General features: G+C 41.1%; 1 protein-coding gene across 2 annotated transcripts in view; it reads left to right on the plus strand.

The window, feature by feature from the left end:
* The window catches only part of gabra3 (gamma-aminobutyric acid type A receptor subunit alpha3), a 78,547-nt gene that overhangs the window by 2,894 nt on the left and 50,364 nt on the right, over positions 1-25,289 (plus strand). For both annotated transcript variants that reach the window (XM_031856899.1, XM_031856900.1), the window contains exon 2: positions 22,978-23,084. In XM_031856899.1, coding sequence (XP_031712759.1) covers positions 22,999-23,084 — 86 coding nt within the window. In that variant the 5' untranslated portion in view covers positions 22,978-22,998. The remainder of the gene's footprint in view (positions 1-22,977; positions 23,085-25,289) is intronic.

Raw genomic sequence — 25,289 nt, forward strand, 5'->3', positions numbered from 1 at the left:
ACCATATCCTCTCTGCATCTCTCCGAAACCAGGTTAAACAAAACTCAAAAAACCCTGAAATACTGCACGCCCCCCCCCCCACACACACATACACCCCTTTCACAGCAAATGGCTGCGTGGTGGAAGGGAAGCAAACTCAGATGTATTGTCCAGCATGGAATGTGTCAGGGAGAGCAGATTTTTTTTTAACCTTTTTTCTGAGAGATGCAGAGCGGATATGTTGTGCTTCCGCGGCTCGACTGTTGCGAACCCTGCTATAGACGTCCGAGGCGGCGTGATTGGAGGATCTGTTTGTAATTGCCATTATTTGGATTCTGCATGAGGGTGCAGTCAAACAAAACGGGTAGCGGAGATGGAGGCAGATTGTTGCGAGGATTAGCATTTCTACATCGTTTCTGGAGGCACAGTGAGGCACGATGCGGTAAAAGGGAAAGTATCTTCAGTGATCACAAAATAAACAAGGGTAATGTCTCCCAGAGTGTTGTTTTTTTCTTTTTTTCCTCTCTTTTGTTAGCAGGAGGCAAATATTCTACCCATAAATGAATGTTAATGTCTACAACATGTTTGTAAATGACTTAGCAAGCTAAATAACATGGTTCCCCTCCACTGCCGTTTGCACGGAGATCCACCACACAGCTCAATTGGACAGGAGACCGTGGCATCAAGCTATACTGTCAAGCGATGATAATGATCACAGCTGACAGGAAGTAATCGCGGGAGCTCTCCCAAGTATGTTGAAGCCTCGACCGCGGCCATGTCAGTCACGACCGAGGAGCTTCCAGGAGGAAATTTACAGCGTGAAAAAGACGTAGAGAAGCGGAACAAGGCGGGACAATGAGAAGGCCACGCTGGGGCTAATACAGACAGAGACGCCCTTATTCAGCACAACCGAAACATCTTTTGTAGGATGAAGGGAACACATTGAATATTTTAAGGCTGTGGAGTGCTTTTGCATTCGTCTTAATTCCCCAACATGTTCCCTGCTTGCAGGAGTTTTACTTACCTCACTCATTCTCTGGCTTGGTGAGCTCCCATCATTTCCACATTTATGTGCGGTGAGATTAATCACGGAGGCTTTTCACACTGGAATAATGTTTCCTCCAGAAGCCCGCTGATTTATGATCATTTCTGTGATTGTCACTGATCTCAATCCTTCACAGATTCCTCTAGCTTTAATTTGTTAGGTAAAAAAAAAAGCTCCACAAACAAATTACTCGTGTTACTGTGTTTCTGGCAGAGACGGAGGACTCCTGACTAGAGCGATCTCACGTGAACACACATTCCAAAGTGATATAGGGACGGGAACCGCTTGCCAAAATGGCATAAAAGATTTTCAACAAGGACATTATGTGCAGAGCAAATCATCGACTGGTTGTTTGATGAAAGGCTGTTGGAGCTGCCGCGGTTGCACAGTTGAAACTGTTCTTTGTTAGATTATCATCCATATTAGATTCGTTATGTGAAAGTATTTAGCTGCAGAATGTTTGTCAGAAGCATCTGTGGGGGCAGATATTATAACATTTTGCGTAGTTTAGCACTCTATCATGAGCATTCAGCATCTAACAATAGCATTGTCACCGCAGATGTTAACTTTTGTTTCTCACACTCAAAAAAGCAAGAAATCACAGATCAGAAGAGGCGTTTGATTTACATTTTTCGAGATCGGAGACACTATGAAATCCGCATGTTTGTTCGTACTGTAGTTGTTGTTGAAGTATAACTCCCTGATATTGATTTCATAGATTTGTTTTGAAGAAGTCAAATCCATATGTAAGTGGCGGTTGTAACAGACATAATGCCACCTTGCTCTTGCTTATTTTCACCTGCTATCCATAAAAGGGAACTACACAGCTATGTTTATAATAGATACGTTATTCCTATGGTCTAACACAGTCCAAAAATATTAGTACACATGAACTCTCCCAAATCCCAAAACTAGAGTGATAAAACTCAAAATTGTGATGTCATAAAGTATAAAAATAAAATAAATTGGGAAATACGTTATAAATGACACCCAGTAGTACATTTTCTGATTCACGACTGACAAACTGACATCATACGTTTGAGAGTTACTTCTCTGGTTTCTGGCTTTGAGAGAGAGAGTACAGTAGCTCATGTTCACAAATATTGATTGCACTTCCCAAGGCCATGGAAAAAAAACATATTGGAATTCTTAATTTAGGCGTCGTTCCCCTTTAACTGCATACATCTTTCACGGTTTACTCTGGCCTTATGAAGGTTGACAGCCAAAATCTCTCAAATATCATAATCTTCCCGGAGCTTAAAGCTTCATATCAGGACCGGCTGTATCGACATGATGTCTGCAGACACTGAAAAACTCCTAAAATGTCTGACATTGTACTATACACATCCAAGTCCTGAAATGGAGCCTAACAACGCCCCACAGCTGTTGTCAAATCACTGTAAATCAATGCCTCTTGTGGTTTATTGCTTGATCTAAAACTGAGAAACCTCTTGAAACATTGTTTGTTTAGTGAATAATTGCTCAAGTGGTGCATTCATTTGATCACTTGGCACAAGAAAAGGAAGTTAAGCGTTAAATATTGGACTTTGATTGAAGTTGGCCGAGAACTGAGAGGGTTTTTTTTTTTAAGCTTTTCAAGTGAAACACAATAAGCGGTCAGATTCTGTTCCTGATCCAGATGAGTTGAGAAATACAGTCGAGCTTGAGGTTTAAAGACAGTGGTTGCGTATATTGTGAATCAAGCTGCAATGCACACATTGCAGTCAGGTGTGATGTGTGCAGAGGGAGTGGTGGCGCACTTCTGGTGTTCTTTTGAGGCTTCAGGTACACACACACACGTACAGACAATTAAACCTTTCCACGGTTGAATGACCTCCTGTACTCCAACCCCTCCAACATTTAGTTTTTTGTCCTTGTTTTCCTTCATATCTGACCATCTCAGTCACAGGTGCCTCGATTGCAAATAAAACTGCGATGCTTCCGGCACCACTTTTGTCACACACGTTGGAGAGAGAGAAAATGATGATGCGCACAGCTGTTGCCTCGGTTACCCAGTGTTTTTGGCTTGAGATATGGAGAGGGGGATTATTGGAAACCGACGGTCCCCAGGGCTTTCTGTGATGCTAAGAGGGGAGAGGAGCTTTAATTGTCTTTTGGTTTTTTCTTTTAATCGACCCCGATTAAATTGAGTGTGTCCCAAGTGTCCCGGGGGTGACACCAACTTTAACACCGATCATTTTTACGGCTTGGGAAGCTGTGCAGGGTTGTCGAGCTACAAACCGACCAGTGAGACGGGAACGACGAAACACGTTTCTTTGTGGTTGTCCTGCGACGGGCCTGGTGCACGCTGCACAATATGTAATGAAGAAAAACCAGTGAATCTGGCGCGTGAGCCCACTTTGTCAGGGTGCAATGAATCTTGATTCAATTTCAATCGCAATTTTGGACATATTCCTGACTGAGTGTGAGTCTGCTTCCATCACAGCGCAAAATAACAAGAGAGGAGATAACACATGGGCCTCATTCGAAGAGCTTGTGATGTCAAATAGAATGGGAGGCTGCAGAGCTCGAACAATGACCATTTCAGTAATTTTTTTTCTGGCAAAAATAACAACACTCCCTGGTACTTGCATCTCACTTTACTCATTTGTGAGTCTTTTCTTTGAAAATAAATGACGTATCTGAGTTTTGGACTGTTTGAATTTGTCATCTTGGCCTTTAGGAGATGACACAGATTTTTCTGTCATTTTTGACATTTTATAGAGCAAACAAACAAACAAAATAAATCAGCATATAAATAAAAAATCATTGTTAGTTGATAGCTTTAGTGAACAGTAAAGTGAGTGCCTGTGCAGAGGGAGGTTGGTAGTTTAAGCCTTGTTTAGAACTCTTCATCACGTTGGATAGCGAGTTAAATGTACCCTGGTATGACATCAGAGGACAATGTTCTTATGTAACTCAATGCAACTCAAAGCACATTTCTGCACTGAAATCAACAGCTCCCTTCGTTATAAGTTAGCTCACTACCGAGACCATAGTATTATTATTCTTTTTCTTTATGGCTGCCAGATGATTGTGGGTTTTTTTTTAATGTGCGTAGCGTTTGGCCACCCTCATGCTGTCTCAGCCTACTCTTTATTGCACCAGGTATGGCATGGAGAAATTTCCTTCACAGAGATTATTTTGCATCACTATTGCATTGCCGTGCAACACCGTGTAGGTGTGATGACGGCTGCTGAAATGTATCTTTTTAATGCACAAGGGGATTTTACAGTTTAAATTGTACCATAAATGGTTCCTGTCAAGAACAATGACGATCAGATTTTCTGCATTCGCCACAGGAAATCTGTTAGTCAAGGTTATAATGACTGACTAACCAAAAATGCCTCAATAAACAGAAGGAGTCATGGGGATAGCTAATGCAAAATACCGAGATCAGAAAAGGCTGCAGGGACGCAAGAAGAGTAAACATCAAAGATGATAAAAAGGCCTTAATTGCATCTCCACTTTGCTGGAAGCTCGTTCGTAAGCTAAGGAGCCCTGACAGCAAAAGCATGGTCACCTTTAGTACACAACCTTGACAAAGCAGGATCCTGCTTGAGGATTTTCTGTCATGGGGGACCTTAAGTTCAGAGACAAGTTGCTGGCAAGTCTTTCAAAGACCAAAGCACATTAGCAGTTCTAAAAAAAAATGACAAAGTGACAAGATGCTAAAAACAGGGGAGAAGTGGTTCTGTCTCTTCGCTTGAGTTAAAAGCCTCGCTGCAGGTTTTTCGAACACTTTGTAGCAGTGGCATGGTTAAGATGGATCAAGAAGGCATTGTGGTGTTGGAGTCATTATGAATGCTATCAAAGGGCGGGTCCATCTGCTCTCTTTTCTGGGTTTTTAAAAAATTGAAACGCAGTGAGATAGTTTATTATATATAACATATTTTCTAAATCAATCAATCTAAGAGAACATCATGTTTAGAATATTTTAACCGCTTTAAGTTGCTGTCAGACAGCCCTTCCTAAAAGGGAATCTAAGCCGTTATATCGCCGTCTTCAAAACCAGCAGACCTCATTGACAAAAACAGTCAACATTTGACCTCACAAGACAAGGGACCTGCTGAGATACCGCTGCATCAGTCGGTTAGTTTACTTGTGTTATTGTGTGACTTTTGGATCTGAGCTAACTTGGCGTTCTCACAGCAGTACATTTGTCCGCTTCCGTGCCGGAACTTTTGTCTGCTTCTTTAATGAAGGAATGTTCTCAGAAGGTTTTGGGGAAAATAGCATTTTGACGCTAAAGCATACATACTTTGACTAAAACTTAAATGTTTGAATTTAAAAACATAAACACTACTGAAAGCTACAGAATTATTTACAAACCTCATAAAAATAAAAAATAAATAAATAATAAGGTTTAATTTAAGGACCGTATTTTTTAAAATATCAACCACGAACTGTTTGCGGCTAAGGGAGATGTAGTAATAAAACATTGTTTTTCTCAAATATCCTGACCCCGCAAGCACTTTCATCAAGAGACGGGGCTACTTTATTACATTTGACAGACCATGAAAGTGAATTGTAGACACAATATACCTCAACAAAATATCATTCATACATCTAAAGGTTAACCTGGTTGGAACCAGTCTAGCAGAAGAGCTGTTATCAGCTTTTTATCCTGCCTGAAAATGTTCACTATCTACATGAACTGCAGCTTCTAAGACACTTACGGTACCTGCATAAGACACTGATTCAATCCTTAGTTAATCTAAAAAAGTAGGGGCCGTGCAAAGACTTTCTCATCTTCTCAAATAAAAATAAATTAATAAACGCCACTGCCGTCAGTGCGGTGTCAGTTTGTCCGCATATCTGAGTGCAAGTTAATCTTTCTATTAAGCAGAATGTGCAACTACATCTTTAGTAGTTTAATGTGCACAAATGTAAAAAAAACAAAGGACACCAAAGCCACAAATAACAGGCAGACGAAAGGCAGAAAGGATAACATTTGTCTGGAATGGCATCCTAATGTCACTGGCAGTCAGACCTCGGCTTTGCCTCGATGCATATCCATGAACATCACAAACAGGCGAACGGACAACTTTGTCAGACTCTGACACCCACCTTGAATGAGTTTGGCTTGATGCCAGGAATGTGAACACAGTTCTCTGTGAGGACAGGATGTCCTGCTGTAAAAAAGCTGTCGCAGGTTACTGGACAGCACGGCCTTTTCCAGTCCTGCTACTGGTGCATGGGATCGGAGGGGCAGAGAGTAACGCAATAATACGATGACTTTTGTTTCCGCGGAATCATATCGAGAGGATATTGTGAGACGAGATTCATGATTGCAAATTTTAGTTTCGTTTAGGGCTGCAACAAACATTTGACATGATTGATCGATTCAAATGTTGCAGATGTGTCCGCTAAACATGTGTTCCTACTCTACCTATGTTTGGTGTAGAACTTCAAATTGTAGCAAATTTTGGCCTCGTTTCAGGTGCGAGGAGTGAAATCCTCAACATTTATTATGTTATGGATTTGATATGAGAACAATGAGATACAAAACAGGATGTCTGCTCTACAGGATGATTTATTTTCTTTGGAACCAGATCTTTAAACATTCTAGTATCTCAAATGGCTCGGATTATAGCTGCTGTAAATGGGGGGAGATACCCCCTGAATGTTTACAATATTCTGCTGGTCAATCACTTTCCAGCTGGTGGCCACATCTTTACTGTCCATACTAAGTCATCTAGTGAATCATTAGAGGCCTTTGAGCGATGCCTGGCTCTTTCTGTTCAGTCGATGTCCCTCGCTACCTATTGCTAGCTGTATATCAAAGCTTTAAATGCACAATATGTGTCTGTTTATACATTCTGGATTCCTAAATTCAGATTGCTCGTTGCGCCTTCAAAATTTCAAATGAATTATTAATGTCCTGTACTTGCGTTGTTTGCATTCCTGTTTCTCAGGGTGCCGAGAGTATTTGAATGACAAGGGTGGTTTGTTTATTCAGATCCGGTAACCTTGTAATATCCTTATAAAAATTCAGTACCAAGCCAGAGATAAAGCCTGATTACCATATAAGAGTGAATACCAATGTGTAGTTATTTCCTGTCTTAATATTGCATCTCCCTGTTTTGGCAGACTTCATGCGATCGATCCTATTTTCAATGCAGCGGACTTGAGAACTACCGAACAGGTGCACAAACACTAAACTGGAACGACCCAGAGCTTTGTGTTTAGTGCTTTGTGTTGGGTAACGGTCTGAGTTTATAAGAAGTACCTTTGCAAGTTTTCAATTATGGTTGAGGAAGGAGAGGAAAAAAAGAAGGACGGCCTTAGTGAATACAAACTCCAAGGAATCTGTTGTTGGAGTCTTACTGACCTCGAAGAACAGTGCATGGAAATAAAGTAAATAAAAGCGACACATCAATTCAACACCGGAGTCCATGCTGATAATGTCCAGTAAGAAACAAAACGACAAAAACAATGAATCTTCGAAAATGGCAATCAATTATTTTCACTTGATCGAGTAATTGATTAATCAATTGTCTCTGTACCAGCCTCATCAGACTCTCGAGTTTTCTATCTATTGGTGACGAGTATAATAACGAGTTTGGAGAGATGAAAGCACCGAGGCTTGACATTAACAGTAGACGCTGCAGTGAGCTTCTGTTGCAACAATGATACCGGCGGATAGGCCATGAAGGACACCGAAAACGCACAAAAGCACCAAGACACCCGCTTCTTCACAATACCTTGTTATTAATAATTAAATACTCTGATATATTGCTACATATTGCCATGCCTCAGGGAATTTCAGGTGTTTTTTTTAGAAATACTTATATGTCTTATACTACCATCATATTTCCATGTGGATCCCGGGAGCACTCCATGTTGTTCTTTGCTTTTGAACCGCAGAATTTTGAATATAATGTTCTTATCATTCTCTCCGATGAGTTCAAAGACGCGAATGTGTTACTGTGAGAAGTGCCTCGGGAATTGAAAGTACTCGCCGCTTTGTTGGGAGTATCGGCTGCCGTTTATTTTGAGACCAGACTATGATCTTAATAGTTTGCTGTATATAAGTGGCACCAAAATAAATGAAAGCTGCCTCGCCTTTCAGAGGCACAAGAAAGAAAAACAAACACCGGGCGCACTCGGTGATGATTTATGTACTGGTTTTATGTGTAAAATAATCGGGGGGGGTAATATAAGTTAAGTGTCTATTTTAACATTAATTCCACAACTCCTCCCCAGTACTGATGCACCATGTTCCTTGTGTGTATCTGTTCGCCCCCAATGAAGCAGGAAGATGCATAGGAATTACTTCTTTTTGTCCTACAATGTGACAGAAACTAGTAGTAACAAGTACTACTAGGACAAGTACTAACCATTATGTGATAGGAAAAAGGTTTCTTAGCTTCAAGTTACCAACACGCTATACTAAATGTACTATAGTACTAGGGCTTGTAGTAGACATAATCTATTACAAAAACACTTTAATTTGCATGAAGTGCGAGAAAGCATGCGTTCGCCCCGAGAACAAGCTGCAGCATAAAAGCCTCGTCCACGCTCCACTTAAGTTTGAAAGGATTTCTGACAGCAACCCGACATCGTGGTGCTGTGTAAAGTCTGCAAACTGGAAGTGGCTTATCACAGCGGTACAACTGTTATGCACGAACACCTCCGAAAGCGGATGCTTCCCGGAGCACTTTGTCATTTCTGTACTGCAGCTGTTATGGTAACGTAACTTTGCACCACGCGTCGTCTGACATTGTTATTCTGCTGTTATATTCTTTCTTTTTTTTGCTTTAACGGCCACGTAGGAGTGAGAAAGCGGCTTCCACTAACATTACAACAATCTTAATTATTTCCCTTGCCCCACACTGTTGCAGAAATAGATTTGATCATAATAACGGAAAACTACTCCAGTGATGAAATGCATCCATTACATGATCATTTAAAGTTTCAACTCAAATACTAAAGCAGAAATACAGATGTTTTTGGTTCAGTGAAACGTATGATGTAATCCATTTGTCACAGCAGTCCTTTTAAATGTGATGACGAGTCATTTTCTGATCAGGCATCTGACAAGAAGATTCTATTATCTTGTTGTTTGTGTTTACGAGATGATTGAATAAAATATTGAAATAATCAGAAAAGGGGTTTATTTTTTGGAAGTAAACTAATTGTTATATCAATTGGGAATTTAAATATAATCTTTAGAATAAACAATAAATTACTTGGCATAATTCACAATGTGAAGTTCATAATGATTAGTCATACAACAACATACAAAATGGCTCCAAAGCTTGTGTGTCGCTACTTGGAACAGTAACACACACTGGTGAGTGTGTTTCCAGATTGCAGTAGAACTGGAGCTTATCAGCCTCACCCTTCATTGCTGCTGGAAAACAGAGTGAAAGGTGCTTAACTGAGTCTCGCTCACCCGGCTGCAGTCAGTCGCACTTGTAGTTGTGTTCATCTCGGCCTCTGCCCAACCAGCCAACTCCACCGGAGTGATAACTCGCTGCACCAGCAAGTCAAAGCTGCTTTGATCACCAGAACCACTCTCACCACAGTCCGTCAGGCTGAGCAGCAGCAGCAGCAGCAGCCCACACAGAGCACCCAGAGTCGTGCCCGTCACAGATACTCAAGTCACACTTGCCACAGTCGGGCTAATGCAGCCGCAGTCCAAGTAGCCAGCTGCACCGCACGTGGCGTTTGCCGCGAGATCTGCCACAGTTGCAGCCGGAGTTGCACTCGCCAGAGACGTGCTTACCTCAGCCTCAATCAGTCATACTCGCTGGAGTGCTGCACAGCCTGAGCAGCTGGTGCTGTACGCTACATGAGACCAAGCAGCCATAGTTGGAGTCGCACTTGCCAGAGGCACCCTCACAGCTGCCATCATTCACACTAAGTGGGATCCTACTGGCCACACAAAAGCCCCGGTAAACATCTCGTCCACAGAGGCAGCGGGACCAAAAAGCTGATCACAGCCCCGTTCAGAGTCCCACTCACCTCATTCGCACAGGAGGGAAAGCTGATCATCATCTCGACCGGGCGAGAGGTAACTTACAACGTTGGAGGATATCGGAAAAAGCTATGAATTTAATTATATACCAACATTCATGGATCCAATTTAAATATGTCTTCTACCCATCTGCGTGGTGTAATAAGAAGGTAATAAAATGTGATGTGTGCGCATGCCTTGATTTGTGGGATTCACATTTGCAGCGTAAGGTCTTTTTTTTTTTTTTTTTTGAGGCACAGTATCTGCTCTTGAGATAAGATGAAATATTTCTTGCAAGCCTAATGTATTTCAGGGAAGAACACCATCAGTAATATCCCTCTGTGTCATACAGGGGGAAATGGGTGGCCAGCTCTTGCCTGTGGCATACACGCCTTCATATCTGGCTGAATGACGATAAGTTAAATTATGAATTGCCTATTTAAAATTCAGTCGAAGGGCGGTATTTGTTCAATACATGGACATTTCTAATAACACACACATGACACTGAACAACCCGTTCAAAGTCTTAAACTGGATCAGATTATGCTGATTCTCTGTATTTCAGGGCAAATCTTTTCATTCCAAGTTTACAACAGATTGCATACTTCTTCAATATGAAATACTGCAGACCTATGAAACATCCAAGTGTTATATAAGAAACTGGCAAGGTGAAAATCCACCTTTTCGCTTTATTTCCTATTTATTTAATACATGATATCAGTCAATAATTGTGCTGCAGAGAAAGTGAAATACTGATAAGTCCCATAGAATACTGTCCTTTTCACTTGTAAGGTTAGAAACATGAAAACGGGTTTTACTATAGCAGCAGATCAGACTAAAAGTATTTCCAGAAATACAATAAGCTTGTTGCTTTTGAAAGCCGCTTCATTTATCTTAAAGTAGTAGTGAACATAATAGAAGTCTTACAGTATTATCCTTGTTTGGATTTGATGAGAAAACAAGACTCAGAATTCAACACAACAAGTTCCGTCTAAAGTGGCAAAGATGAGCCAACGGAGCTTCAAGGTGAACCACGGCGTAGACGTTTGATTTATGGCTTAAATTATTCTGTTGGGCCGGTCTAGTGCGTGTGCTGAACTCTCATTCTCTTCGTATGGCCATTACCAGAGAGTGAAACATTGCATTCCAATTACAGTTGGGCTACAGAGCTGTCCTTCATGTTAGCAATGACAATAGCTTCTACTTACACCGAATCGCCAACCTGCCCGTGAATACTTTACCCGTTAGTGTGATCGATAGCTACCGATCAAGCCGCTTCACAGACGCACCCTAAAGTTGGATGGATTCAGTGATGTTAAAGGCCCACTTGACTCTCACGAAAAAATAAGCAGGATGTAAAGTGTTGCTTTGCATGAAGTTCCAGGGTTTCTAGAATATTTTATGGACTCTTTTGGGACAATGTCATTGCTTGATGGATCATGGCTCCAGTGGTCTCCGTTTCAATTTCATGATACTGTTTTGACACATTTAGAGACCCCTTTAAGTTATCAATAACCTCTTGTCTTAGCAAGACGCTCACGGATGGCAATCTCCTGCAAAACACTTTACACCAACACTAAGTGCCTACAGCCATGCTGAAGACACAAATGCTGTGGATGGCTCTAGGGGAAAAGTCAAGGGATTTTCATTCCATGGCAACCCATCCAATAGTTGTCAATTTCACGCAAAATCACAAAAGTCAACCTCATACAGTAAACGTTAGGGTATCACCAAAGTCATTAGGATTCATTGTCCGGGTACTGTGAATGCTGCCAGTCCATCAAACCCATATTCCAGCGATAAGCAGAAAAGTCAAGAGGAGTGAAGGTCCGGGCAACACCTGCCATGTTCATGCACGGACCATTTTGTCACAGTAGTGATACAAAGTGATATATGGGGCATTTGATTGATGGCGATGGCATGGAAGTCACATCGATCGAAGAGCAGCCCATCTCGTGATCTTACTCTGGTGCGTCTTAAATCTTTGTGAAACCACAAGACTGAAAAAGATGAAGTTAAGACGGATGTTTGCCCTGTGGCCTGTCATCATGTCTTACCCTGTTTCTCTGATGACTTTAGTGGACTATCTGCCAGTATTTTGAATGGATTGCATTGAGATGTCATTGGTGTTTTTTACTTTTTATTTTTTACATTTTTCAGACTTAGTTTACGATCTAGAAAGCTGTGCTTTAAGTCAGGGTGGACTAGTTTAATGGACAAAAAAATTAAAAAGGCTGGTGATGTACTTAATTATCAGTGTGGCACAATATATCCCAAGTTGGTTTCGGGGGTAATGACCTTGTGAATTTTATTGTTATGTACTGCTTTTTTTTCATTTTTGGACCAATCAGGGTGCTTTTTAGTCGTTCACCAATTAGTGAGGCCCACCTGTTGGCTATGTAAAGGATAACGATCTGAGACCTCTGAAGCTCGAGCCTATGCAGTACATTAAATTAACGACTCATTAGTATAGGAAGCTGATTTTAGAGTGGTTCAGAGGAGCAGTTGGGAAAAAAGTAGTTTGGAAAAGGTATTTTGCATAGCGCCCGAAAACCCCAATGTGACATGGAGGGTTCAGCTCATTAACGAAACTAGACAGTGTGAAAGTTTAAATAGCCGAGACGCTGTTGCTTCTGGGCTCATCTTGAAATGTCTCGTTAGCAATGTACTTTATTGGATACTTAACATAAAAAACGAACAAGAATGTAACCTGTGCAATAACGATTCATAATTTATTGCTTCCTGGCTTGAAGCCAGCGTTCCTTTGGGAGACAAATTTGATGGAGCGGTGACTCAGCGTCTCGCGTAGCGGACAACTGTTTGTCTGGTCGTCCAAGTGATGGATATGTTTTCTCTCATTTAATGACTTTTCACATAATTAGTTTGAGCACACAATGTCATTAGTTTTGAAATGATTTATTGTGATCATTTCGATTGAACTTGTTAGCATATTCCTTTTAATATTTCAAGTTCTAAAGATGGAATTTCACTTAAAATGTAATTTTTATAGTGAAATTCTTTTTGGGGAAAGTTTTTCCATAATCCCCCATTTTAGAAAGCTCATCGCTCCAGGTGTTGGGAATGCTATGAAATCCTGCATTTGTGATTGTAATAAGACTGCAGGTCGATGAGAGTTCTCACTGCCTATTTAAAGCTATTTTTTATTGGTCATCACTTATTTAAAATAGATTTGCTCCTGAGTGGTATGAGTCAAGGGTTAACTCCTATAGTAAAGGAGCCGTATATGGGGCCAGCAGACCCACTTGGCCTAAAGCAACCCCCCCCCCCCACCAAGCACCTCAAAAAACTGCATGTGCCAAGAATCAGACACCAGTGAGATGGATAAAAATGGATTTGAAAATGAACTAAGTAAGCATTCAGGGGGTTAATCATAAAACAATTACTGCCATGCAAACAAGTGGAACATGCTGTTCCCATGAATAATGCAGGCCCCCCCCCCCAGGGCCAATTAGTGGTGGGGCATCGTCATTTCAAATAAGATTTCTCAGGTGATAACTTAAACACCACTGTGCCGTGGTGCTGACAAAACCTGGAGGGATAATGCGGTTTTGCACAAGGTCCAGTTTAAGGTCCATTTACATCTGCTGGTTCAAGTACCGCATTATCTCCTACACCTGGTCTCCCCCCTTTTTCTGTGCATCCAGAGCACCATATAGTCCACAGCCAATTCCCTTTGTTCTCCCTCCACTGACACGGTATTGCATGCTGTATTGTACGCTACCATCCCACACTCATCTGTATTCCCACAGCAGCCTCACAGCGGTAGGTTACAGTGCTGACCTGCAATATCATTCCCTGCACACAACGGAGCTGTGTCAACGCCACTGTGATCCGACAGGCTAAACATGCGTGTCAATGCGGGCGGCAGGAGAAAAAGTCTCACCGTGTTCAGCCTTCGTTGCCAATTGTTGAGTCACTGTCATATGAAGTGCACTCTCACAACAGCCCTGTTCTAACATCCATCTTTCTGCTTTTTCAGTTTCCTTTGCGTTCAGAAATAGTAACAGTGACAGATGTGTCATACAAACTGGTTTCTTCATTTTCGTGAGTGGATTAGTTTGAAAAGTTGCAAGGAATGAGGAAGAGGAAATAAAAAAGGACGCATCATATGTGAAATGGTTTTTCAAACAGTTGCTTATTTATTCATGCAAATCTCCCAACGAGCAGTGGCTTTTATTGAATATCGTGTAAACTTTATGGGCCTACTGCAATACATCGATACCTTCTATCACTGATGTAGCCTCCTCATTACATAACATCCACTTACAATGATGTTCCCAGCCTGCAGAGGGGAGTACCAATAACACTAATCAATATGGACACATGGTATACACACAGTACATGCCAATTGCAAGTATAAGAATATGACAATACAAAACACAAAGGAAACAAATGTTTTTAAATGTGAAAGAGGCGATTATTCAACAAAACTAGTACTAATACCTCGAGTTGACCCCACTACCCATCGGGCCAATTTTCAGATCACAACATATGGCGGAAGTTGTAGATTTGTACATCTCACTTCTCAGTCCCTTCCTTCTGGTGCCCACTTCTTGTCATTGTAAGTCACTTCAGCTACCCGTCCTAATGGGCAAAGACTTTGTTCCAGCTGTAATCATAATCCATTGAGGGGTTGCAGAACTTGTCACAGTCTGGACTGAGATATTAATTTCCCCTCCGCGTGGGGCCCCCGCTCTGCTGGCCATGTAATGCTATCAGCTTTGAAGGAATCTTGTCTGGTTAAGCCCTTCACAAACGCTCTGTTTGACATCCATTTTCTTAGAATTTAATTTCTCTGATGAAAATTGAAAATTGCTTTTCAGAATAAAAGCATTGCTGTCGATAGCTTGCGTCTGTTCATTGTAGATGCTTCCTCTAGTGTCATCATCTGAAATGTGTGGGTTAGTTTTCATGAAATTAATAATGGGTACATTTGACAATATTTATCATCCCAACTATATTGAACATAAGATAATTATGGAAGAAAATAGGTGTGATGATGTCCAGACAAATTATTGTAATGATCATGTTCATAAAGTAACATGTTAATATTATAGCCAATGAGTCACAGATTTGAACACTTATTATATTTCTCTTTTTCTGAGGGATACTAAATGACAACAGCAGTATTTTTATGTGTATTACACTTGAATTTTAAACCCAGAGGAAATGATTCTGCTTTTCCACTATCCACTGGGCAAGCAACATTAATTGTGTTGTAGTTACATTTTTTTTATTATTTTGTCATCTCGTTCTCTTGTCTTGAGCCAACAAGTGGCTTTCTTTTTCTTGCTCTGAAGCCCTAAAGCCTGCAATGTATCTTAGCAGTAGAACCACTGCTAATGATGTTATTGTTCCTTTTTTTCGGTTTATTTAATGATGATGTTGAAACAGCATTAGCTGAGAATACTCGAGCCAGACACAGTGTTTCCTCTAATCGTGATTTTTCTTTCCCCCAATCCCACATATGGCATTTGCACTTTCAACTACAGCCCAAAAGAGTGCACACACGTCCTATTTATTCTCCATTACTACACGTGAAATGCTACTTTCTGAAATTTAAAACACAAACCAGTAACAACGTAGTCATTAAGAGGATTAACAGAATGTAAAAGTACCAACAGTGAAGGCCTGCCATCTGAATTGCGCTGGCATAGAGCTGCAGACAGCGTAACAAGGCTGGAGGTAATACATGTGCACAGGTGGTGAGTGCTCGGGAAGGTATTGCTCTTCACTAGGAATCTTGATGAACTGTGACATATTTCACCCACAATGCAGGCGCCCTGTCCACGGTTTAGCGGCTGCTTTCCAGTAGTTTTTGTTTATTTTTTTTACTTCATGGCTGTAATGACCAGAAAGCAGATCACCATTAGTTTGGTGTTCCGTGTCTCTAATTGTTAAAGTCACACTGATTTACATGATCATTGTGTTTATCTGATCAGATCTCTTCCTCCCAACAGTGTAATGCATGTTACTGCAGGGACAGATGCCACCATTACAGTTCCTTTATAATCATGTGTGATTTCAGTAACATATCAGAAGTATTGCTTTTCCAACTGGAGTCCATTTAAGAATAACTGATTGTGACCTGTCAATTATTAATGGATAAATATTCAGAGTAAGGGCAGGTTCCTTTATGAAATGTGTTTGTCTTTTTAATCATCAGGGTTATTGAGTTAATACTATTCATTGAGCTCAGTTGGTACCAGTGTCTGGGAACACTCATTTCTAGATTGTATACTTAACAGATTTGATTAATGGATATCAAATATTGTAGATTCAGCAGTATGTACAGAGAATTACACAGCTGGGCTCCGTGTGTGCAAACATGCTCAACTGGGTAAGCATTATAGGTCTGAGCCATTAGCGACTTGACAGGTGGGACCTGTAGATGGCTTATAGTAATATTGAACCAAGGTGTTAGTCACATCAGCTTCATTGGGACACAGAGGGTACTGTTAGATCCACCTAACAACCCAACCTCACTTTTACATGTGAAAAGGGAAGGAAAATTGGGTTGAAACACATCATGCGGGCCAGGGAGCAGTGTTATATGAGGCCATTTCCCAGAGCAGCAAGCCATCATGATTTTATGGAAGCAGAGGTGGCATGTCAGTGGGTTTAAACACTACTGTACCCGAAAGTGCTTACAGGAAGTTTCATTTCTCCGCCCGTCTCTTTCACAGCCTAGAAGGGATCTTAAGCCCCTGAAAAACGTTGTCAAGTATCAAGTCAGATTCACTGTCACATGCGCAGTGTATTATCACCGCCACATTCTTGTGCTAGCAGTTTTTATGTTACTTTTGGAAAAAGGTCTGAGCTCCTTCTGAATGTCAAATTACAAATGTTTAAGGGCTGTGACAGCGTTTTGCTTTTAAGCACTCTGGCCTAATTATGGAAACTAGATTTCTGTTATTCCCTCTCTACTTTCGGGTAAATTTTACGCACACGGCATGGCAAGTCCAAATCTATTTCTGTTCAAAAAAAAAAAGTTCCATCTGGTATATATTTCTATTCATTCATTTATGCTAATGAAGGACAACAGTGTGTTTTAGAATGTCGTAGAGTATTCCACCCATGCAGTCAAAGGGAGAGTAAGCTTTTTCCAAGAAGGCTTGGCAAAGACAGCGAGACTTTTTTCTTTAGATTCCTGCCAAGTTTAGCGTTAATAAAAACGTATATCAAGTCACTTCTCCTTAAATTCAGAAGAGGATAAAATATGTTTGGCTTTGATTAAACTGGACCACCAGGGCCACTTGGGCTGTTTTATGCTACAGGTTTATCGTGCATTTCAGCGCCTGCCAACAGTATACTTACACTGAACATTAGTCAGCCAAACCTTGGCTCAGCAAGATGAAAATGACAGCATGAAATTTATCTTTCTCCTGCCCTAAAAACAACAAGAGAGGCGAATTGCCATACGGTGCTGTGCTCATAATGCACCCACTGTACTCTCATTACAAGTCTGGGAGGAACAAACCTAAATCTTGACAAATTATCACTGGTGTAACATAAGAGTAACGCGCCCTGGTCGAGACAGTTTTGCCCTGCAGCATTGACATTGATCATTTGGCAACGATGAGGCCTAATGATCATAATAACGCTCATGCCCACAATCCCAAAAAAGAGAGATAAAAATTGTCCTCGCTCATTAGGTCCACCCGTGTCCCTCTCTTACCATCGACACCACACTCCATGTTTTAAATGTGGCCATTTGAACCGAGTTGAGGATGATATGTTATCTAACACTGTTAAGTGGTAAAAAGCCAATGGGATGTTTCCATTGTTTTTTGGGGATTATTGCAGAAAATTTGCTCTGTAGCAAAGAAAGTTTATGATACAGACATGTTTTCTTCAGCAAGATAATCTTCACAAATGAACACCACTTTGATTTTTGAAGCGCGAATGCAATCGGCAGAAGTAAAGGGATTATAAACGAGCTACGCTACGGTAACATGAGCGCGAGTGTACAGAGCGCGGCTGTGAAGTTGGACCAGGCGACTTGATGACGGTCACAATCGGGACGGTGTTTGAAATGAACAACTAGTACTCGTACAGGTTACTGTATGAAGAACAATGTTTAAAATGAACGACTACTCGTACGGGTTACGTACGTGCATTTTGCCTTTTCCTGAAAACTGCCTACCCTGGGTTACCAGCAGAACGTCTGATAGGCTATTATCAGTTATCTTGTCAGTATCTGCCATGAGAAGCAGGTAATTATCGGTATTGACTGAAAAAGTTGTAGTAGCCTAAGTAAGTGCAGAAATGACTGACAGACTGTCATACTGAATAGAAGTGTTTTCCACCACAGTGGGTGCAGTTAAAAAATGTATTTTTTAAATATGTTGTTGAATTTCAGACCACAAAGATCACTGCTCGATTCTCGGCGCTAGACTGTCACATCAAACCAAATGTGACAGGATTTAGGGCTATTTTTAGTCAACAGCCACTTGGATTACGTGACTATAGAGCTGTGTCCTAAATTCAACAATTACTGCAGTCAGTGCTTATTGGCTGATGAGGTCTTTAGCTGCTCTTTGACTCCCTGTGCAGTAGCTGCACCACTGGGGATTTACCTGCATTGAAAGCATACAATTAACTCTACAATACGACATTTCAGTTCCCTTTAGATGTCAACTGACTGCCAAACCATGAAAATAACTCAACTAAATTGTCCCCAACTGACATCTTTCAAAAAGCAAACTAGGCCCTGCCACTTATTATTTTACCACTTATTATCTGTATTATTGAACAAACCTCACGGCATAGTCATCCAGTCAGATTATTCAGCTAATTTGCATCAAAAACATTCAGAGCCTTTTTAATTCTGTCAAACGTGATTACATTACTCACTGCATTAAAAAAAAGAAGAAAAAAAACAACTGACAGAATTGAAAACAAATGTTGGAAGAGTGTGGAAATGGAGAGTTTCTTTACTGTCACCTTAGGCAAGCTATTTTTAATTTGCCAACAAAAGCACCGTGTCTTTTTTCCCTTTTCCTTCATGTTTCAAGCACAATCCGAGCTCAGGGGACCGCTGATGCACTGAGCCCCTCATTTGCATGACAGGTATTTGTATATCGGGTGCAGCATTGTGGACGACGGCCGGCACGCCCGTCTTTTAATGCCCGTTTGTCTTTTTTTTTTTTAATGGAAAGAATTTGTTGACACTTGTAAGAGTGCTGCCTAGTAAGCTTTCTGGATGATGATACTGCTGCTCTAATTGCTGCTCGTGTTAAGGAAACATGTACTGAACAAACAGAACAGAACAGATCCTATAGAAGATCGGGCGATAGAGTTTATGGAGTGACTAATGAGAATAATTTAACTCTTGGCTTTTATTTCTTTAGTCCTTTGAAACTTTACTTTTCTTGTTTACTGAGCACATTATTAGAGTCCGCTAGTCTCTGTGCTGCATCTCTTTAATGAGAACTCACCCGACCATTCAATTACAAACTATAAAGACCATCGGTGTTGAAACACTGTGTTGTGACTGAACATTGGGAGGAGAGAACGAGTACATTCAAAAGATCTATTCATCCAGGACACATGAAGACGAGATGAGCAAAGACGACACTTCGCGTGAGTGGAAGTGGCTTGAATAGGTGGCGATAGGTCAGGAAATTAGCGATGTAATTTTCAGACGGACATTAAGACGAGGAAATGACACCTCTGACGCCTGAGGGCATCCAGTAGTTTTCATGGAGGAACATAAAATGTTTAATGGATCCAGAATTGGTTTAAACACGAAACTCCGCTTTTGCAAAATGTACAGAGAGAGAAAGGAAAGAGGGGAAGAAAGGAGGTTGATAACACCGATGCCTACTATGATATTCACACAAGGGGGAAACAAATCTAGGAAGTCAGCTGTCTGTTGTTTACCAGCGTTTGTCGAGCAACACGAGAGTGGTTTAATTCGACACAGTCTGGGACTTGGCCTGCCCTTGAGCTTGTCATCTGTTGAAAGGGAGATGAGGGCTGAAATTAGGAAATATAAGGTAATCTGCATAAACTGTACTCTGTTTAATTGGCAACATTTGCAATTTGCAAAAAAGCGGCCACTCAAGAAACTCAGTTTATGGTGAAAGCATGTAAAAGAAAAATTTTAAAAACCTGGATACTCTCATATTCAGGTTATAGCTAAGATTACATGGCTTACTTCACAATGTTTGCTCATTTTTCTCACTGGGACCATCATGATCTCTGTCCCATGTTACAGAAGTAACCCACTTTAGTATTTCTCAGCCAAAAGGGGGGAAAATAGATGGATGGCTGCTATATTTATGGCAACGAGGACACTCACACGCAGGTTGATAACGATGACTGTAAATATCTTTACATCAATAACGCCTCATGGCCATTGGATTTATGAAGCAGTGTGTCAATGTATATTGGTTACTGTCAAATCCCCAGTAAGGGCATGGATTGAAACCGGCAAGATGTTTCATGCACAATTTAAAAAACAATACGAAGGTAAGACTTGTGAAGATGCTAAATACCAAAAGCAGTGACATGAAAGTATCACTTCATTTTACAGAAACAAAGTTCTTATAACTGGCTCCTCTCAAAATATTGTGGGGTTACAAACTGCAGAGAAATCAGCAGCTCTAACCACACATACCCAAATACACGTTTGAAAACAATTGGCTGGTAAGTCGAAGTATTTTCTCACAAGCATCACTGCCTGAGCGAAGACTTATTAGATGTGGATCTTTCACTTGATGCTCAGCCACAATCGATATCAACACAGCTCTTTAAAAAAAAAAGAGGTTTCACTCGGAGGGATCACAAACATAGTGTAGAAGGACGGTCACAGCATTTTTTTTTAGTTTGAACGCTAACCTGAAGCGTGTCTTCAATTGTTTACTCCTCCTGTAATGATCAGTGCCTCACAGTGGCACCCAGAACACCGCTACCCCAGAGGAAGCCGTTTGATCTCCCCTCTCCATACGGCGTCAATGAAAGGGGGGCTGATTCTCACAAAAGCACAATGAAAGCCTTTCAAGTAAGACGCAGCTGCTTTACACGTGTGTGTGTGTGTGTTTGTGTGTGTGTGTGTGTGTGTGTGTGTGTGTGTGTGTTTGTGTGTGTGTGCGCACTCCAGCGGCCGTTGCAGACATTTAGCTTCCTTTTCCTCCCCTCATCTCCCTGGTGATTTCAGGCTGCACTCATGTACTTGTCATGAGAGGTCATTTCATCTTTCTGTAAACGTCCATACTGAAACCGCCGTGTCATAATTACCAATGATTACAGTGTTAGAATCCAGTCGCTATGCAACGGCCATTGAGTGGAGACATAAGGAAGAAGGAGACTGTGTGCTGCGGTATATTGTGTTTTAATGTGACGTATAATCCTGGAAGTTTTTTTGGGTCAAATTGGGTCGAGTGTGCTGCTCAGAATCTTGGGAGCATCTGTGATGGTAAGAGTTGAAGCTATAGGTAAGGATAAGTTAGGGACTGTGCCAAAATGATTAGTGTGGGGAGGGGGGCCTGTACCTTATGCTTTACTTTTAAAGAAAGGCTTATTGTTAATGTTTTAAAACCCTTCCCTAGACCTAGAAAAATACCTCAAAATAATTGAATACATAACAAATTTTACCAAAAGACTAAAGGAAGAAAAGCATAAAGAATGAAATCATGAAGAACAAAAGATGATCTACCACAAAGTGAAACATTTAATATCTTTAAGTTACATTAAAAATGGAAATTACCAATTGCCAACTGTGTGGCAAACACAATAAAATGGATTGCATCTTGAGCTGATTGAATGAAGCAGGAACCGGCTCCGTGGCTGCTGACGGGCTTGAGTATCATAATACATTTTCATCCCACCGAGGAGCCAAATAATAAAACTAAATATGAATTAGAGCGGATGTCTTGCCTAATATGAGATAGCTGTTGGCTGTTTATCTCAAATAATCAGCAGAGACTGAGAGGAGATGGTTTCCTCCACACAGCCAGACAACAAACAGCAAATATCACCACACAAGTTATGAAAAATGTCCACTGCTCACTGACATTTATGGACTGAAGAATATGTGAGTGCAGTACATATCTTAGTAGTAACATTTTAAACTCAAACAAGCAATCTATCCTTTCACTACAATGATTTGTAGGCTAGGTGTATGAAAGTCAATAAGAAAATGACCCTACTTCTCAGTAAACATTGTAAACATGAGTTTATGGTCTCAATCGCTATTTTCAAGTCTTCCTCAATACAGCGGGATGTTTATTTAGTAAATTATGGTCCATTTAGAGTCAAATGGACCATAAAGCAGAGTATGTTTTAGGGTGTGGCTACCTCGTGATTGACAGTTCCTCTACCAGAGCCGGATACGGCATCCCTACGTCATTCCTTCGCAGTCCAAATAGGGTTACCTCCGTTTGCTGGTTGCAGAAAAACAAGATGGCGACGGCCAAAAATCCAATGAAAAATGCAAAACTCGAGGTTTCAAAATGGCGGTCCAGATACCAATGGCTAACTTGACGCGGACTACATCCACCTCTTATATACAGTCTATTGTTATGACCCAATCACGGTCATGAAATATGTCCACAGACAGAAGTGTAACCACCTTGCAAACAGTCGTTCCCGCTACAGTAGGTATCTCTCCAGGACCATATTTTGCCGTGATGACACACAGACACAAATACACACACACACACACACACACACACATACACACACGCACAAGCTGAAAACAATACCAGTGAGACACTGTCAGAGCTGGTAAAAATAAAACACAGATAAGAGCAGGCAGGTTAAGTAGGGTGGCGCTCCATAATTGAGGCTTAAATAATGATTAGAAATAAAGTATGAATTTGTCAATCATTTGATGTTCATCACTTCTTCATGTACCTGTTAAGTTATACACATTTTTACGTCATATCTCGTGACAAGTCAATGTTTGTCAGTGAATACTGTATGACATCGTCTCTCTCTGCCTCCTCTGTCTTTTCTACAGGACTCCTCTCTTTAAACGGATATGGCTGCTGCACTTTGGAAGCCTAAACCACTGGACTTGGGCTTGTGGATCTTCCTCCTGCTCCTCAACCTCCTTCCTGAAGCCAGGTACAACAACATGCCGTATTTCACCTCTCCGTCTCCCCTCTGTTTGCCATTTACCTTACCCTCCCACCCATTTTCATTTCCCCGACTCCGTCCCTGCGGTTGATGTTCCGGCGATGTGTTTTGAATAATACCTTTTATTAATCAGGCTCGCTGCTGCAGCAGACATTCTTATCGAACCAACACCATTAGAAGCAAAAGTGAATCTATTGTAAGCAGAGAAACGGCAAGAAAGGTTTTTTGTTATTACACAGTGAGATGGTCTCAGCTGTGACTGTCAGTTTGGTAAATGAAATAACCAGACCTCTATAATGGTGTTGACAAAAAAAACAACAAAAAAAAATCTGCAGGACTGCCTGAGAAAACCTATAAAATTGAATGATTAAGGTAAGAATAGTCTTCCTTGTCTTCTCCTGCCCTCTCAGTAGATCACTCAAGGACTTCCAGGGCAACACTGTGACTTTAACATTTTGGCCTTAAAAGAGCAAACATAAAGTGAGCTCATCCTCCCAGCTACTGGAAATGTATCTTGCGCTCTCCTACTGTCTGCATCGGTCTGGATTTCACTGACTGGTGAATTAATTTGCATTGTGCAGCACACCACAGCCATGATTGTCCATTCACAGCATTTTCACTCCTGCATCCTGTGCACATTTTTCAGTTTGTGTGCGGCGAGAGTCAGCAAAAAAAGAAAAAAGCTCCAGCATGTCTAGAAGTCATTCTAACCACACTTGTAATTTCAAAACGAAGAGATTGCACAGGTTGCCATGTTAGCATTGTTGATAAGGTGGGATGTTATGGCGGGGAGTGTAAATCACTTTAAGATTTTGCACGCTATAGGAAAGGCTCGTCGAACCTGGAAGAAAGCAGGCTGGGGGAGAGAAATCAGAACAGTGTGTGTGGGGATTAGCCAAGTTCGCTTTTGTCATTGTGCCACTTGGCTCTCCGTGCTTATTAGGAGCACACCGAGTTTGTAATTACATATACTTAAATAGAAATGGGTGGCCAGGAAAAAGGTGCTGGCCAAAACTCGCAAGAGATCTTTTACAAGAATATGTGCTTTGTTGTTTTTGTAACCCTTTCCCACTCAAGGACATGGTGGTTTACCTGAACAACATTGGGACAAACCTACATACATCTTAGTCATTGGTCTGGAGCTACTTTTCATGGCTCGGGCTCTAAACCCCTCAGAAATCGTAATACTTTACAGCATACAGTGATATTTATGCCACATAGTTAAAAAGGGATTTTCAGTTTATTTTTTTTTGTTTCAACATGACAATGTCCACATGCACAAAGAAATAGTTTTTACAGTTTGGTGTGAGAAAACTGGACAGGCCCACATAGAGCGCCCGGCATCATCCAACACATTTGGGATGAACACTGATTCAGAGCCAGGCCTCATCACCCGACACCACTGGCCGACCTCACTGTTGCTTTTGGGGCTGCAGGGATTCTCTCTGAAAAAAAAATTGTGGGAAGCTTTCCCAGAGGAGTGGAGGCTGTTGTAGTAGCATATTAATGCTCACGTTTGTTCGTATGTCCACATCTTTCGAGATCAGAGGTTTTCAAACTGTGAGACGCACCTCTGCAGGGGGGCACGGGCCGGTTGAGGGGATGAGAGACGCTGAGACGCAATTTGTGTCAACATTAGTCCTCCCGTTTCAGAGTCATAACTGAAATCTAAACATGCAGACATGATATTCAAATCCTTAAATTCAGTGTGACGTACACTTTCTGAGGATGTAATTATTTTCCATGCGTTAAAAACTCCAGCACGTGCCTGAGAATCGTCACGTTTTTTAAAGTTTTCTTCAGTATCAGAGTATTCCAGTGATCTAGGTGTCTCTAGGTGTCTCTATGTGTACTTTAATGGTGCCAATTTGCCAAAATGTAAACAAATTAAGGCAAAAAGAACATGTCAAGCAGTTTAGCTAAATGGAGGGTAAATACTATACAGGTATAGCTCAAATAAAATTGAAAAGTCTGTCCTTTCAAGTATTTTGTTTCTCGTCACAAGGGACAAACTACTGTTCAAACTTTGACTTTCACATTGGCAACTACAACAAATACTGGCTAATAGATTATTAATATTCCCATAGTTAAGAACTGCTGCTAAAGTACTGGAAGCCTGGCCTGGGCTTTGGTTTGATCGTGCAGTAGGAAGCCAGAAAAGAAGATTGAGAAGAGAATTATTGGCATTAGTAA

Source organism: Anarrhichthys ocellatus, unplaced genomic scaffold (assembly GCF_004355925.1).
Source record: "Anarrhichthys ocellatus isolate YVR2014 unplaced genomic scaffold, GSC_Weel_1.0 scaffold18, whole genome shotgun sequence".
NCBI classification, from domain to species: domain Eukaryota; kingdom Metazoa; phylum Chordata; class Actinopteri; order Perciformes; family Anarhichadidae; genus Anarrhichthys; species Anarrhichthys ocellatus.